Source organism: Ursus maritimus, unplaced genomic scaffold, assembly GCF_017311325.1.
Source record: "Ursus maritimus isolate PB19 unplaced genomic scaffold, ASM1731132v1 scaffold_23, whole genome shotgun sequence".
Lineage (NCBI taxonomy): Eukaryota > Metazoa > Chordata > Mammalia > Carnivora > Ursidae > Ursus > Ursus maritimus.
Window position 1 is genome coordinate 8,592,921 of NW_024424786.1, and position 14,467 is coordinate 8,607,387.

The 14,467-nt window shown below is 35.6% G+C and overlaps 1 protein-coding gene across 3 annotated transcripts in view; it reads left to right on the forward strand.

Moving 5' to 3' along the window:
• The window catches only part of PRMT3 (protein arginine methyltransferase 3), a 124,363-nt gene that overhangs the window by 23,509 nt on the left and 86,387 nt on the right, over nucleotides 1-14,467 (forward strand). For all 3 annotated transcript variants that reach the window (XM_040638897.1, XM_040638898.1, XM_040638899.1), the window contains one exon: nucleotides 1,701-1,822. In XM_040638897.1, coding sequence (XP_040494831.1) covers nucleotides 1,701-1,822 — 122 coding nt within the window. The remainder of the gene's footprint in view (nucleotides 1-1,700; nucleotides 1,823-14,467) is intronic.

Sequence of the window (14,467 nt, forward strand, 5' to 3'; positions counted from 1 at the left end):
TTTAATAAGTTCTTAATTCTAGTTCTGTTTTTCTTACGGTAGCTTCCCATTACTCAGAATAAAATCCAAAAGTTCTATGTGATATGGCCCCTTCTTAACCCCTGACCTCACCTCCAAGCAACCTTTTCTCACCCAGCTTAGCCACGTTGGTCTTGTTTTGCCCGATATTTTGTGCCTTACCTTTAATATCCTCCATGGCCAGAAGACACTCCTCTAGATCCCTGCATGGCATGCTCCTTTATTGCCTTCAGTTCTGTGCTCACTTGTGTTACAAACATATTCACAGACCTATTTAAAATTCTGAAAAGATGTATCCCCTCTTCCCTGCTCTAACCTCTACTCTGGTGCCTAATTTTTCTTTATAACACTACTACCTGACATTATTTTATATTTGTTTATTCATTCGTCTTCTCCACAAGATGGTAAGCTTCATGAAGACAGGGACTTGGTCTTGTTTGTGGCCGTATCCCATCACTGTGATCAATGCCAGCTCTTAACTGCACGAATATTTATGGGAGAATACTGAAATCATTTCATATTTTGGGGTAAATACATAGGATTTAGACCATCAGTAATGAAAGACTTAAGGCACTTCAGTTTTCAATAAGTTCATAGGATAGCGGACCTCTGAGTACTTTGCTTAATGTGTGTCCTCAGTAATTTGTTTTTCTCTTTTACTGACGAGCAGGTTTCACTATACTATACTGGAAATAACATGCAATTCTTGATTTAGAAATAATTGCTTTTTACCTGTCCCCAGTATCATCATAAACTTTGATTCTTATTACTTTCACCAATGGTAATGAGTATCATTTTTATTTATTTTTATTTTTTAAAGATTTTATTTATTTATTTGAGAGAGACAGATAGTGAGAGAGAGCACAAGCGGGGGGAGTGGGGGAGGGAGAAGCAGGCTCTCTGATGAGCAGGGCTTGATCCCAGGACCCTTGGATCATGACCTGAGCCGAAGGCAGACACTTAACCAACTGAGCCACCTAGGTGCCCCGTGTATCATTTTTGAAACTTATATTTTGAAGTTCTGAATTCTAGAAGCCAATTTATTTTTGTTGAATCTATTGTTTAAATGAGTTGAATATTTAATTTCGGGAATGGAGGGGCTATGACAATATTCTACATCTAGAATTCCTTTATAAACATTTTTTAGTTGTATTGGATCAGGCTATCTTGCTTAAGTTAATTTCTGCCTTTCAAACTTGAGAAAGTTTATTTCTGCTAAAATTTAGAATTACTAAGCCTAAATAAGAGCATACATACAGTAGGGAAATTAAAAACAGAATACTTCCCTATTAAGTCTATAGAAACTGTTTATTTCATATAAAACATCTCTTAATTTACGTTGTTGCTTCTGATTGTAGCAGAATATGGCCAAATATGCTATTGAGAATGTAAAACAACTGGGGTGCCTGGCTGGCTTACTCAGTAGAGCACAAGACTCTTGATCTTGGGGTCATGAGTTCAAGCCCCATGTTGGACATAGAATTTATGTACCCCTCCCAAAAAAGGAATTTAAAACAACCCATTGTAATGATATCTTCAGTTTCTTCTAATAGAAATTACTTCCAGTTGATCTGTAAAATTTTAAAATTTCGTGGTCTGTTCCTTGCCAGTAATGTCATAATATATGAATAGAACTTAAAATACTAGACCTTCTCGATAACATGTTTTTTTTATTACACCAGGTAGTTTTGGACGTTGGTTGTGGAACTGGAATTCTCTCTATGTTTGCAGCTAAAGCTGGGGCAAAGAAGGTTCTTGGAGTTGATCAGTCTGAAATACTTTACCAGGCAATGGATATCATAAGGTAGATGTATTTTAAGGCTTGATTTAAGATTATTTTTAAATATGATGATTAACAGGTCTTCTTGTCTTTAATAGCTGTCTAATGCAGAGTCAAGACATGTGTCTTTTAGTAAAAATTCATTCCAGAATAATAAGATTTTAGGTTAGATTGAGCTAGGCATGTTTGAGCTATGAACAATCTTTTCATAGTTCTCACTGATAATTATTTTTATACAATTTCCTGTTTTTCCATTTATGGCTATAAATATGCTAATTATAATAATACAAAATTAGAAATCATTGACATATAGGCTAATATTGTTAGAGCACTCAACAAAACTGAATATTTATTTCAGTAATATTTCTGTTTGCAAAGAGCAGTCAGACTAAAGACTAAAGGTTATTTTTTTTCTTTTTTACAACACTAACCTTTGTGCCTCCTTCAAATTAAAATAATTCCAAAATGACTACAAACAAAGCAGAGTGGATTTAGTTTATCCCCTAAAACTTAATTTTGTTCTCTAAAAATGTCTCCTCTCTTTGAGGAATTAACTTAGGTTAATGGATCAAGGATTGACTTTACAATTGGCCTATGTCATAGTAAGAAGGCCTTTATTTGAACTATAGCTTATAGAACTAGATTTCTTTAGCTGTGTACTTAACAAAGTACCTTGTACTTGGAACTTAGGAGTAATTTTCAGAGTAAATAACTAATAGGGGCTTCTCAGCAGTTCCCTCCGCCTGGGCTCCTCCCTGTTTTATTGAGATATAATTGACACATAACATTGTATAAATTTAAGATACACGATGTATTGGTTCCATACATTTGTGTATTGTAAAAGGACTACCACCATAGCATTAGCTAACACCTCCATTGCATCAAGTAATTACCATTTCTTTTTGTGTTGAAAACATTTAAGATCTTTCTTAGCAACTTTCAAGTATATAAATACAATATTATTAATTGTAATCACCCGCATACATTAAATCCCCAACAACAGTTCTTAAATGGTCCTCTCATTGATACTTACGTTCTGTTCTTAAAATTGATTAATATTAATACCTTCTTATTAGTATTAAATTTAAATAAAATTATGTAAGATGTTTAAACTTTTTAGAAATTATTGCATAATGTAGAAGTGTAGTGTTGTGATTCAGAGTACAAGGTTTGAGTCAGGATTGGTTCGAATCATCATTCCCACTAACCAGTTATTTGAACTTCAATTAAATTATATCTAACCTCTTTGACACCTGCTGTTTCACTGTCAAAATAAAAATAATAATACCTCATATGATTATGAGCAGGGTAAGTTATAAGATATACATATAAATCTCTTTGGCATATTGCTTGGCACATAATAGGTATTCAGAAGTTAGCTACTATTATTATTAACAAGTGCCAAATTAATGTTAATAAAAAAACTACATTGATCTTGCTTAGATTTCTCATAGTTCTGAGTTTGTGGTTATTATTTTCATACTGGAGAAAATGGCATATGTGTTGCATGTATGTATATAGGCAACTCTGTAATCTAGTAGTTTTTCCTAGTTCTTAGGATACCAGTAAGGACATCATCATCATTTTTGGGTTTCCATAAAGAACACCCTCACTTACTTGTGCATTGCCATCCAAACAAATATGAGAACCAGTGTTTTAAAGAAGAGATTGTCTTAGAAGAATTATCAAAAATTTATTGTTGATAGGAAGATTATGGTAAGATATTTCTATTTGAAGCTCTAATCTTATAAAAGACCATGTACATTTACATGTTAATTTTCATTTTTGGTTTCTACAAAGTGAGACTAGATGTGCTCTCATTTTAGTTCCTTTATGGAAGAAAAGGAAAAGGATAGTGATAACACTCATTTTATTTTGTATTGTTTTGTTTTGTTTCATTTTATTTCACATAGAATTCGTAGTGACTTTTTAGACATATCTTTATACAATGATTATATTCACATTCATTGTATATAAAATTTGGTGCTACAGTGTATGGAACTTTTGCATAAGGGCATTTATTGAAAATGCCTTAGCATTTGGTTTTAGGTACTTCATTTTAATAATAAAAATTGCTAACATTAATTTCGTACTCTGTTGAATCTCCTTTGAGGTACATATAATTACAGTATATGATTACCCTTAAGAAATTGTGGCAGAAATTAAGTAAGTCTCCTTATTTGTAGTGGAGCCAGATTTAGATCCCAGGCAGCCTGACTCCATAGTTGATCCTCACAGCTAATTTACTGTGCTGTATCTCCATTTAACTACTTACAGGGCATGTGTTCGTTATATTCAATAGTTTGCTTTACTTAGAACTGACAGAGTTTGAAAAATCAGACCTTTTCGCTTTAGATAAATTTTGTTTTGGATAAGCCAATATTATACTGTTTCTTCAGAGATATTGTCCTTTGCCTCTTTTATATTGTGAAAAAAATAGTTATTTCCATAGTGTCTATAAGCATTTCTCCCTTGTCTTCCATTTACAAATTTGAAACTTACACTGTTGGGTAAAAGAACTTCTGTTCTTCTATTTGTGAATGTCTCTCTAAAAGGATATGCAGGGGGGCGCCTGGTTGGCTCAGCCGTTAAGCATCTGCCTTCAGCTCAGGTCATGATCCCAGGGTTCTGGGATCGAGCCCCGCATTGGGCTCCCTGCTCGGTGGGAAGCCTGCTTCTCTCTCTCTCACACTCCCCTTGCTTGTGTTCCCTCTCTCGCTGTCTCTCTCTGTCAAATAAATAAATAAAATCTTTAAAAAGGGGGAGATAGGCAGGAAACAGTTTACTGTTAATATTCCCACAATTTACTGGCTCATTGTTCTACCAGTTGAGGAAGCAATATAGCATATTTCTCTCAGCATCTGGAATCCATATGACTTGATATCTGGTTTCGGCTTTTTGATTAATTAGGTATATAATAATGGGCAAATTACTTTAATCTCTGGTTTCTTCCTTTATAAAATGAGGTTGATGATGGTAACTCTCTCATAAGATTGTTATAAGGATTGAATCCATTTATGGTCCTTTACAAAGTGGCTGGCATGGAGCTGCTTACTAAATTTTAGCAGTAATTGTACTAGTATTAATTCGTAGTAATAGTGGTACGTTTAGCTTGGCACCAGTGTCTCAAATGATATTTTATATTTTGTTGGTTAGGTTTCTAAAATAATCATTTATTGTAGCTATCCCCCCAAAATATGATGACTCCCTTTCTGCATTTTTTTTCCGTTGTTCACAGTCTACTCTCTTATACCATTAAACTTCAAGCTTTGGCCAGTTTTATTCTGTACTCACTCTCTTCCCTTGAAATCTACTCCCAACTACTCTTTTTTTTTTTAGAGAGGGAGCTCACGTCATGTGTTCATGGAGGGGAGGGAGGTTGAGAAAGATAGAAGGACAGTGAGAGAGAATCTCAAGCAGACTGTGTGCCAAGCACAGAGCCTGACCTGGGACTGGATCTCATGATCCTGGGATCATGACCTGAGCCGAAGCCAAGAGCCAGACACTCAGCTGACTGAGCCACCCAGATGCCCCCTCTCGACTTCTCTTATACTTGTCTATTACTGTATATTGGAGCTTTCTAGAATTACCAGTGAAAGCAACTCTTCCTATTTGCAGGCTGTGAGTTGTCTTTGCTCTTCTGAGGCTGTTTTGTCAGAGATCTGTACGCAGCAGAATTCTTATAAAACTCTGTAAGCTTACATCTGTAAAAAAAAGCACTTTAAATTCTAAGAGGGACACTTAAAATGCATTTTTCATTACTTTTAAATATATTTAGTTTACAGTCCTTGAATTATGTTCAAAATATGATAAAATAATTTGTATCCCTTTATTTTAAAAAGAGATCTATTATTTCTAAAGAAATGAGTTTAGAATGGAGTAGATACTGATTTTAATGTATACTGACATGCGTATTAGGGCTTATATATAATATATATCATATATATATATATATATATATTTGGGCTTAAGAAGAAGGTTAGGCTTGCAGTTTTGAGGTTGCAGACATGAATAAAGTAGAATATGGGTTTTCAAAGATGTTATATTAGCAGGGGCAAATAGAACTCAAAGTGAAATACAGAAGGAATGAAAGATTGTTTCTTATTNCTGCTGTCATACTCTCAACTCTGCAGTGAATGATCATTTTAGAAACATAAACTTACCTAAGGATAGCAAAGCTATTGAATTTGCCAGACAGTTGTATACTGTGTTCACCCTCAGGAAGCAGGAGTAGCTCCTGGTAATATTTTTACGATTACTCAGGCTGCCTTTGGCTTCTCATTGACTCAGCCATGGACTAGCTCATTATTCAGACTCTGCATATCATTGCAGAGGAGCTTTCATGAGAAGGTTGAACCATCATACAGCTACAGTGCAGTACTTCTAGTCTCACTATGACATCAAAGATGCAATCTTTTATACTGCCTGTATCTAGAATACTGTTAGAAATGAAACATTAATAAAAGCCTAGAGAATATTTGATCTGTTGTCATGTTTATGTAAGTGTCCTCTAGATTCTAGGACAGGAGCTATATTTTCTTAATCTTTTTATTCTGAACACCTAGCAAAGTGTCTGATTCAGGGCTGATGCTTAGTAAAGGTCTTTGAGAGAATGAACTTAACATAATGATTTTAAAGATAGTGGTGACCCCTATATCAGATTTGGAACATGATCACAAAATATACCAGGATAAATTCTTGAAGTAAGGATATTCCTTCATATTTTGCTTCTAAATTTAATAGAAATAACATAGAAGAGTGAATTAAAGCTGCAGAGAATTTTGAACTGCTGATGAGGCTAAAATGGTGAAAACATATTTGCTGCTCAAAAACCATAGAATTCTAATGAAGGTGATCAAAGCACTGTACAAGAAAGTTAAATTCATTTCTTCTCCGACCCCTCCAAAGCCTTAATTTCCTGTCCACTCAGTGATCCTGTTTTGAAGGTCTCATGACTACCCACCAGTCCAGTGGTTCACTGGGAAAACTCCTAAAACTCAATATAAAGGTGTATTCACAGTTAAGATTTATTATAGCTTTATTTATTTATTTATTATAGATTTATTGTATTTATTATATAAAGACACAGTTCAGAGACAGCAAGAAGAAGGTATCCATCAGTAAAGAGGTCATGTAGAGGCTCTCAAGTAATCCTTTCTTTGCAAGAGTCACACAGATGTACTTTTCTCTCTAGCTGCAGACCTCTCTACCCAAGGAAGTTTGCTCGAGTCTTAGAGTCCATAGTTCTCAAAGAGAGCTGGTCATGCAGGCGCCTGCTCTGTGACCCCCCCATGGTGTAAATGCGTGTCAGACACCAGGTGCACATCAGGAATATTCATGTTTACTTTGAACATGCTGTCATCCTGGTTTATCTTGATCCAGGGCTTGGGGCGTATAGAATATCATCATTACCCAATAACTATGTGAATGTTCAGGAGTTTCATTAGAGTTTGCTCAAGAATTATTGCCACGGTTACAGAGATAAGACCTGAGAGAATAGAACTGCATCAATGCTTTTCTCATGCATAAAAATTGAAAACCTAGGATTCATACTTGACCTTTGCTTCTTTTTTACCAACATTCCTGTTGGAGAGAATTCTGTTAGCTGAGAATCCTTAAAGTTTCTCACATCCATTCCTTGTCTATCATTGACGTGTCTTGAATCCGTGTCTTAGTTCACATTCTTACATTTCTCACCTGAACTCATACAGCTGCGTGTAACCGGCTCGGTTATTTGTGCTTTGCCTTTGCCTCCCAGTAGCTGTCATCCGTTCTCTCCAGGGCAGCCAGACTGTTTTCCTTGCTCAATTCTCTTCCCCTCTAAAAAAAGAAGGGGGAAAAGGACGTGTTTTGTATTGGGAGGACATAAGAGATGATAAAGAAGAAACTAAAGATTACCTGTGATCCTAGGATGAGAGATCATTATCAGCATTTTGTAAGGCGTTTTAAAGCTTTAGGTCAGGAGATGAAATACACAGAAATATATGTTTTTCCAGAATTTCAGCTACTCAAGGTTAGACAGGGACTTTTCTCTCTCTCTTTTTTTTTTTTTTACTACCAGGAAGGGTAATGTGACACATAGTAGGTATTCAATTTAAATATTTATTTAATGAATGAATTTATACATTAATGAATTTTCAAGAACCAGGACATCAAACATTCAAAGGTAAATCAGCATCAAACTTGAAAGCCCATTTTCTCAGCTTGAATCCAGACAATTCCTTTCATCATTTTTTTTCATTGTATTAGAACCTGAGTTATTGCTAATTTTAAACAATAAACGTTCTCAATGTTAGTAATTCCACAGCTACACACCTGTAAACACAAATGATATATTTGGGAGGGAGACAGTTCATTGTATTCAAGGAATACAAGCCTTATTCTGACTCCATGTCTGGGGCCTGCATCTGAAATGATCTGCCTGGTAGTATTTATTTTTCATGGGATGTACTTACATCTGCCCTTTGTCTCAAATGGTTAAGAATCCTTGTTTTTTGGGGAGGCTCAGTCTGTTGAGTGTCTGCCTTCAGCTCGGGTCATGATCCCAGGATTCTGGGATCGAGCCCCACACTGGGCTCCCTGCTTGGTGGGGAGCCTGCTTCTCCCTCTCCTTCTGCAGCTCCCCCTGCTTGTGTTCATTCTCTTTCTCTCTCCCTGTCAAATAAATAAAATCTTTAAAAAAAAAAAAAAAAAGAATTCTTGTTTTTTTGTTTGCATTTATGAATGGAGGACTAGATTTTTTAATAAAGGTAGCTGGAATATGTTTTGTCTCTGAGGGGAGTGGAGGGAGACCTCCCTTTCTTCTGTTGATTTTTCAGTGTCACTTCTACTTTGTATACCTCTTAACTCCAGGGCTCTGTGTTGTAAAGAATGGCTTCCACCTCCATTCTAATCTCTGCTTTGTGCACCAAGCACTGGAGCCTTCTTGACAAGTTAACCAGTACAATTTAATCCCCCTTTTTCTCCCACTAAATTATCAGAATCTTTGCTTCTTTGATATCACCTTATAAAATCTTTATGCATTTATCAATTTGTTGTATTTTACATTGCTTTATTGTCATTTCCGTGTGCTTTGGCAACAAAAGGGAAGTATCTGTGCTTGGATGCCACAGTGAAATGAAAGCAAAGTAATATTATGTAAGCCTTACCCATTTTTATATCAGGATATACCCTCCGTGCCCTTCGCTAGCACTTACGTATTCTTCTAGATGAACTTTGTAATTATTTTGTCACAAACTTTAAATGCCACTGACTTGATTAGAGGTCTTCATTGCATGAACTTACATGATGCTTTATGCTGTTCGCATTTGTCTCCCTACTAGACCATGTTCCTCTTTGGACCTAGACCAGGTCTTTAATCTAAGTCACATTGGACAGAAGTACATTCCACATTTGATCCTGTGTTTCCCATTCTAAAAAATCCTGAAAGGACTTTTTACTGCCTTTAAATAAAATCTAGACTCTCTAGTATCACTTGTACCTCTCACCTTTGTCACTGTATACTTCTTGTAGCTCTAATCATAATGAACTATTTATAGAGCCTCAAATTTGCCATATATATGTCTTTGTGGGTGCTCTGTCTTCGTGGTTAAACTCAAGTGTCCCTCACTTACTTAAGGGCTTTTTATATAAGCTTCTGTGATACCCTGTGCTGTTTACTGTTCTGTCTCCCTTAGACCATGTTCTTAAGTATGTGGACTGTCTTTCATCTCTGTATGTCCAGTAAAAGATAATTAGTCGTGCTGATGTTCTGTATCATGAAACAAAAGTTAAATTCCTACTTTTATGATAGAATGACCAATACTTTCCATCTTATTTCCTAACAAAATTTTCACTCAGAAAAATAGATGATTTCAGTACGTATTGGATTAAGACACTTACTTAAGGGGTGCCTGGGTGGCTCAGTCGTTAAGCGTCTGCCTTCAGCTCAGGGCGTGATCCTGGCGTTCTGGGATCGAGCCCCACATCAGGCCCCTCTGCTGGAAGCCTGCTTCTTCCTCTCCCACTCCCCCTGCTTGTGTTCCTTCTCTCGCTGGCTGTCTCTATCTCTGTCAAATAAATAAATAAAAATAAAATCTTTAAAAAAAGAAGACTTACTTAAAATACCCTTCTTATTATAGTGTCATATTTCTATAGATTAAAGCAGTGCTAGTTTCTGAGCAGGTGATTCTAGAGATGGAATTCATTTGGCATGTTTTTATGCTAACGAAAGGTTTAGTGAGTAGCCACTTGAGAAAAGTCAGTAAAATGTGTAGTTTTTTTCATGAATGGGAAATCAGGTGGTGATTAAGATGAGCAGTCTCAGGAAAGAGGTTATCTGTGTGAATATCTGTGTTGAGCTGTTTAATACAGAATTACTGGGAATTACGGCCTTTGTCTTTTTTCTGTATATTGCCTGAAATCTTAATCTTTCCTGTTATATTTATATTTGAACAAGTAATTACTGATGCAAGTAGGATTATGACTTGTAGCAGACAATAAACAGCCTGAGCAGATGGCCTCTTACAGAACACATCTTGTTTCAGCATTAGCATTCGGAAGGTATTTCTAGACAATGGGAACATTTTTGTTTCCTTTGAAGTGTTTGTAACTGTTAGAGCTTTAATAAATATTTCAGTAAATAGTAAGCAACTACAGCCATTTTATCAGAAAGAATTTTATCAAGTACTTATTTGGAAAAAAAAACCCAAATATGATAAAGCATCCCTTTTTTTAAACTTTGTGTGAAATATATATATTGAAAGTGCATAAATGTAAATAATGTTATATGCATAAGTATGCATAAATAACAAGAAATAGAACATTACCACCCTATAGATCGAATCCCACCCACCCTCCTTTTGCCCTTTTTCAGTCAGATGCTGCCCTTGCCTGATTGAGGAGTTACCATCTTGACTTTGATAGTAATTACTTCTTTTGTTTGTTTTATACTTTAATCACATCACCATCCATTTAAGATAGTTTAGTTTACTCAACTCTGATTTTTAAATAAATGAAATGTATTATGCATTCTTTTTGTCTAGCTTGTTTGGTCAACACTTTTTTTTTTGACGTTCATTCATGGTATGTATAACTGGAGTTCATTCATGTTTATTATTGTAAAGAATGCTGTTGATGACTATATCACAATTTGATCTGTTCTTGATGGACATTCTTTAGATTTTCCAGGTTAGAGCTATTATGAAAAATTCTGTTACAAACTTTTGTACATAACGGTTCTGGTTTGTATTGTCTTCCTTTTTTTTCCAGCTGGTCTTATAGCACCTCATTGCAATTTAAATTTGCATTTCTGTGATTATTAATGAGGCTGAGCACCTTTTTAGGTGATTATTGGCCATTTCAGTTTCCTGAAAGTGAAATATCTATTGATATCTTTTCTCAGATTTTTGTTGAGTTAGATCTTCTTTATTTGTAGGCGATCTTTGTATTTTTTAAATTTTAGTTGTTTAGAGGTTTTATATAATGCAGATGTCTTCTCTCATTCTTGTGTGCCTTTTCACTTTCTTCATAGTGTCTTTGATGTACTGAAATTCTCAATTTTCACATAGCAGCATTCTTGTTTAAGGCTGTTTGTGAGCTGAGTAAGAAACCTCATTGAGGTATTCGCCTATATTCTGTTGTAAATACTTTATAGTTGTGCTTTTTACATTTAGGCCTGTAATCTCTTGGGCATTGTTTTTTGTATATGGCATGAAGTAGTGATCCAGTTTTATTCTTTTTTTTTTTTTTTTCGGTAATCTGTTTAAATGACCTAGTTGTCCCAGTCTCACTTATTACAGAGACCATTCTTTCCTCTCCTCTTTGCAGTGTCATTCATCTTTGTCAAGAATCAAGCACCCATATATGAGGGCAATATAACCTTTATACTGAAGTTCTATTAAGGCGGTAGAACAGAAAATTACAGGTTACTCATTCATGAACATATATGCAAAAATCTTAATCAAAATATTAGAAAACTAATTGAGCAATATATTGGAAGGTAAAGTTTATCCCAAGAATATAGAGTTGGTTAAGTATGATAACATCAGCCAGAACAGTCTATTGAGATCATCAATAGATGCAGAAAAATGGTTTAATAAAATTCCATCTCCATTTAATATATAAATGTATTACAATTCTTAGCAAACTAGAGGTGAAAAGGAATGTCCTAACATGATCTGTAGTATCTACAAAAAAACACAAGCCCTGTGGGCAATATCTTGATGAAGCATGGAAAGCATTTGCTTTAAGGTCAGAAACAAGACAGAGATACCTGCCATCACCTCTTCTGTTTAACTCTGTAAAGGAGACCCCAGTACAGCAAGGCAATAAAAAGAAAGCTATGAGAATTGGAAATGAAAAAAGAAAACTATTCATATTCACTAATGGTATATTTATGGATATGGACTTCAGAAATAAACTATAAATAAATTATTCCAATAATAAAATTATCAAGATGCTTGAATACAAATTAATGTACAAAAATCAATTGTATTTTTATAAGGAACATGAAACACTTAGACGTTGGAAATTAAAATATATCCAAGTGTATTGTTAATATTTCTAACCTCCCAGATAATGCAAGGACATTAAGCCACTTTTAATGGAAAATTCACCCACAGGTTGAATATCCCCCAGTAAAGGTTGTGCATAAATCGCGAGTCAGCTGTTTTAACTTCTTATAACATTTTCTGCAATAATTTCTGCTAAGAATAAGCCTATAAAGACCGTAATGACCCTACTGGGATATGAACCATCCTCTACAAAGCTTGTTACTAACTCCTTAGTAGAGGCCTCATCTAATTCCTCTTTTTCACACTGTTTTTCCAGAGCCATCTAAACTATTGTTCTTAGTGGGCTGGTTTTTGTTTCCTCCATTTTTTCTTTTGTTGATCCCCCCCCCTTCTTTTGTATGTCAGCAACATCATGCAGTCCCATTCTTGATAATTAAAATAATCAGATACTACCTCTTGATTACATATTACACGGTTGCATAAAATGCTCAAGAATGAGGAGTCACTGAGTTCCACATCTATCATCATCTCTGTCAATACCATTCAATTATATTGTTATTGTAAAGCCAGTCTAAGTTTACTTGCACTCTCAGCATTCCTTCTGCTTTAGAGGACTCTCTGTGTGTTGGGAAGAGGGCAGAGCACTTACCCTCATGGGGTAGGTACACCGTAGCCCAGCTTTTACTTACTGAGCCGTTTAGTTGTTATACCACTAGAAGCACCTGTTCACCACAACACAGTGATCTATCATCAACCCAAATAATCTTTTCTACTCTGTTGTATGTAAAATAGTGATGCATCCTCCTGATTGTCCGTGCCAGTAATGATTCACTAGGCTTTTCTGGTATGTCTTTGTGAAATGCCCTATTTCTTTCACAAAATACTCTCAACACTCAGGAGTCCTCTGACCTTGTCCTCCATCTACCTGTATGATCTTTGGGATAACCCATAGCCTTAAGTTCATTACTTTCCTAATGGATACTTCATCTGCCCAGGTAGCCGTATAAGCACAAGGAGACCTTCCAGTGAGAGGAAAGACTGTTCTTAAATAGGTTTTTTTTCTCTTGCCATTATCTCTTTCCTGAAAGGACTAGCATTTATCAGACATGCTAGTAACAGCCAGAGAATAGAATTTTTCACTGTCTTCCCTTCTGCCTACCGATCCCTACCAGGCCAGTGGCCAGTTTCGCCAAGGCTTAGTTTTCCCCTTTCATACCAAAGATGTCTAGGTGACCATCTGAGGATTAGATCCGTCTATTTTTTTAGTCCCCTCGAGGCTTTTCCTGGTTTAGAAAGTGCTCTGAGCCTTTGTGATTCATGGATCTGTTTGAGAGTTCTCCTAGTAGCACCACCCTGAGCTAACATATTTTCTAGTAGACTCAGATATTACCCAGTATTAAGCTTCATTAATAATTTCAAAGATATTAGCAATCAGGAGACTCATATAGGAGGGAGTAATCTGGTACATGGAGAGGGCCTCCTTACTTGTCTACTGTAGGTGAGAGAGTAAAGGCCTGACATAGAGAAGGAAAGACCAAAGTAGCTGCCTTTAATGTCCTAGACTTCTCTCTAATTACGACCTCTTATTTGCCTGTATTTTTTTGAAATTGTTTGTAAAGCTTGACCCTGGGTAAAATCTGTGGTTCATGATCCTTTGGATTCACTCACCCATAGGTCCATCCTCTTTTCTTATTTCTCTTCATATTTCACTGATTATCTCAGATCATTTTCCTTCTTCCTGAACTAATTCTTTAACATTTTCTTCATTGTGCACTTGTGGCTGTAGCCAAACAAAATCAAAATGGTGTTGGTTTGTTCAAAAATATATTCTGCTTCTATCTTGGAGATATTTTTCTCCGCATGGTGATTCTGGGTTGGTGTGATAATGCTCTAGTATGGCTGTCCATACATTTCAGCCATGGACCAGTCACCTGTTTTGGAAAGAAAGAGAGAGAGAGGGAGGGAGGGGAGAAAGAGAGAGAAGGAGGAAGGAAGGAGGGAGAGAGGGAGGGAAAAGAAAAGAAAAGAAAAGGAAGAAAGATTTATTTTCAGACTGATGAAAAGTAAGACCCATCTATTTTCTAGCTTCAAAAAATCCAGTCTAAATATAAAAATACTATAGGTTAGAAGAAAAAGAATGGAAAAAGATACGGAAACACAGATCATTTAAAAAGAT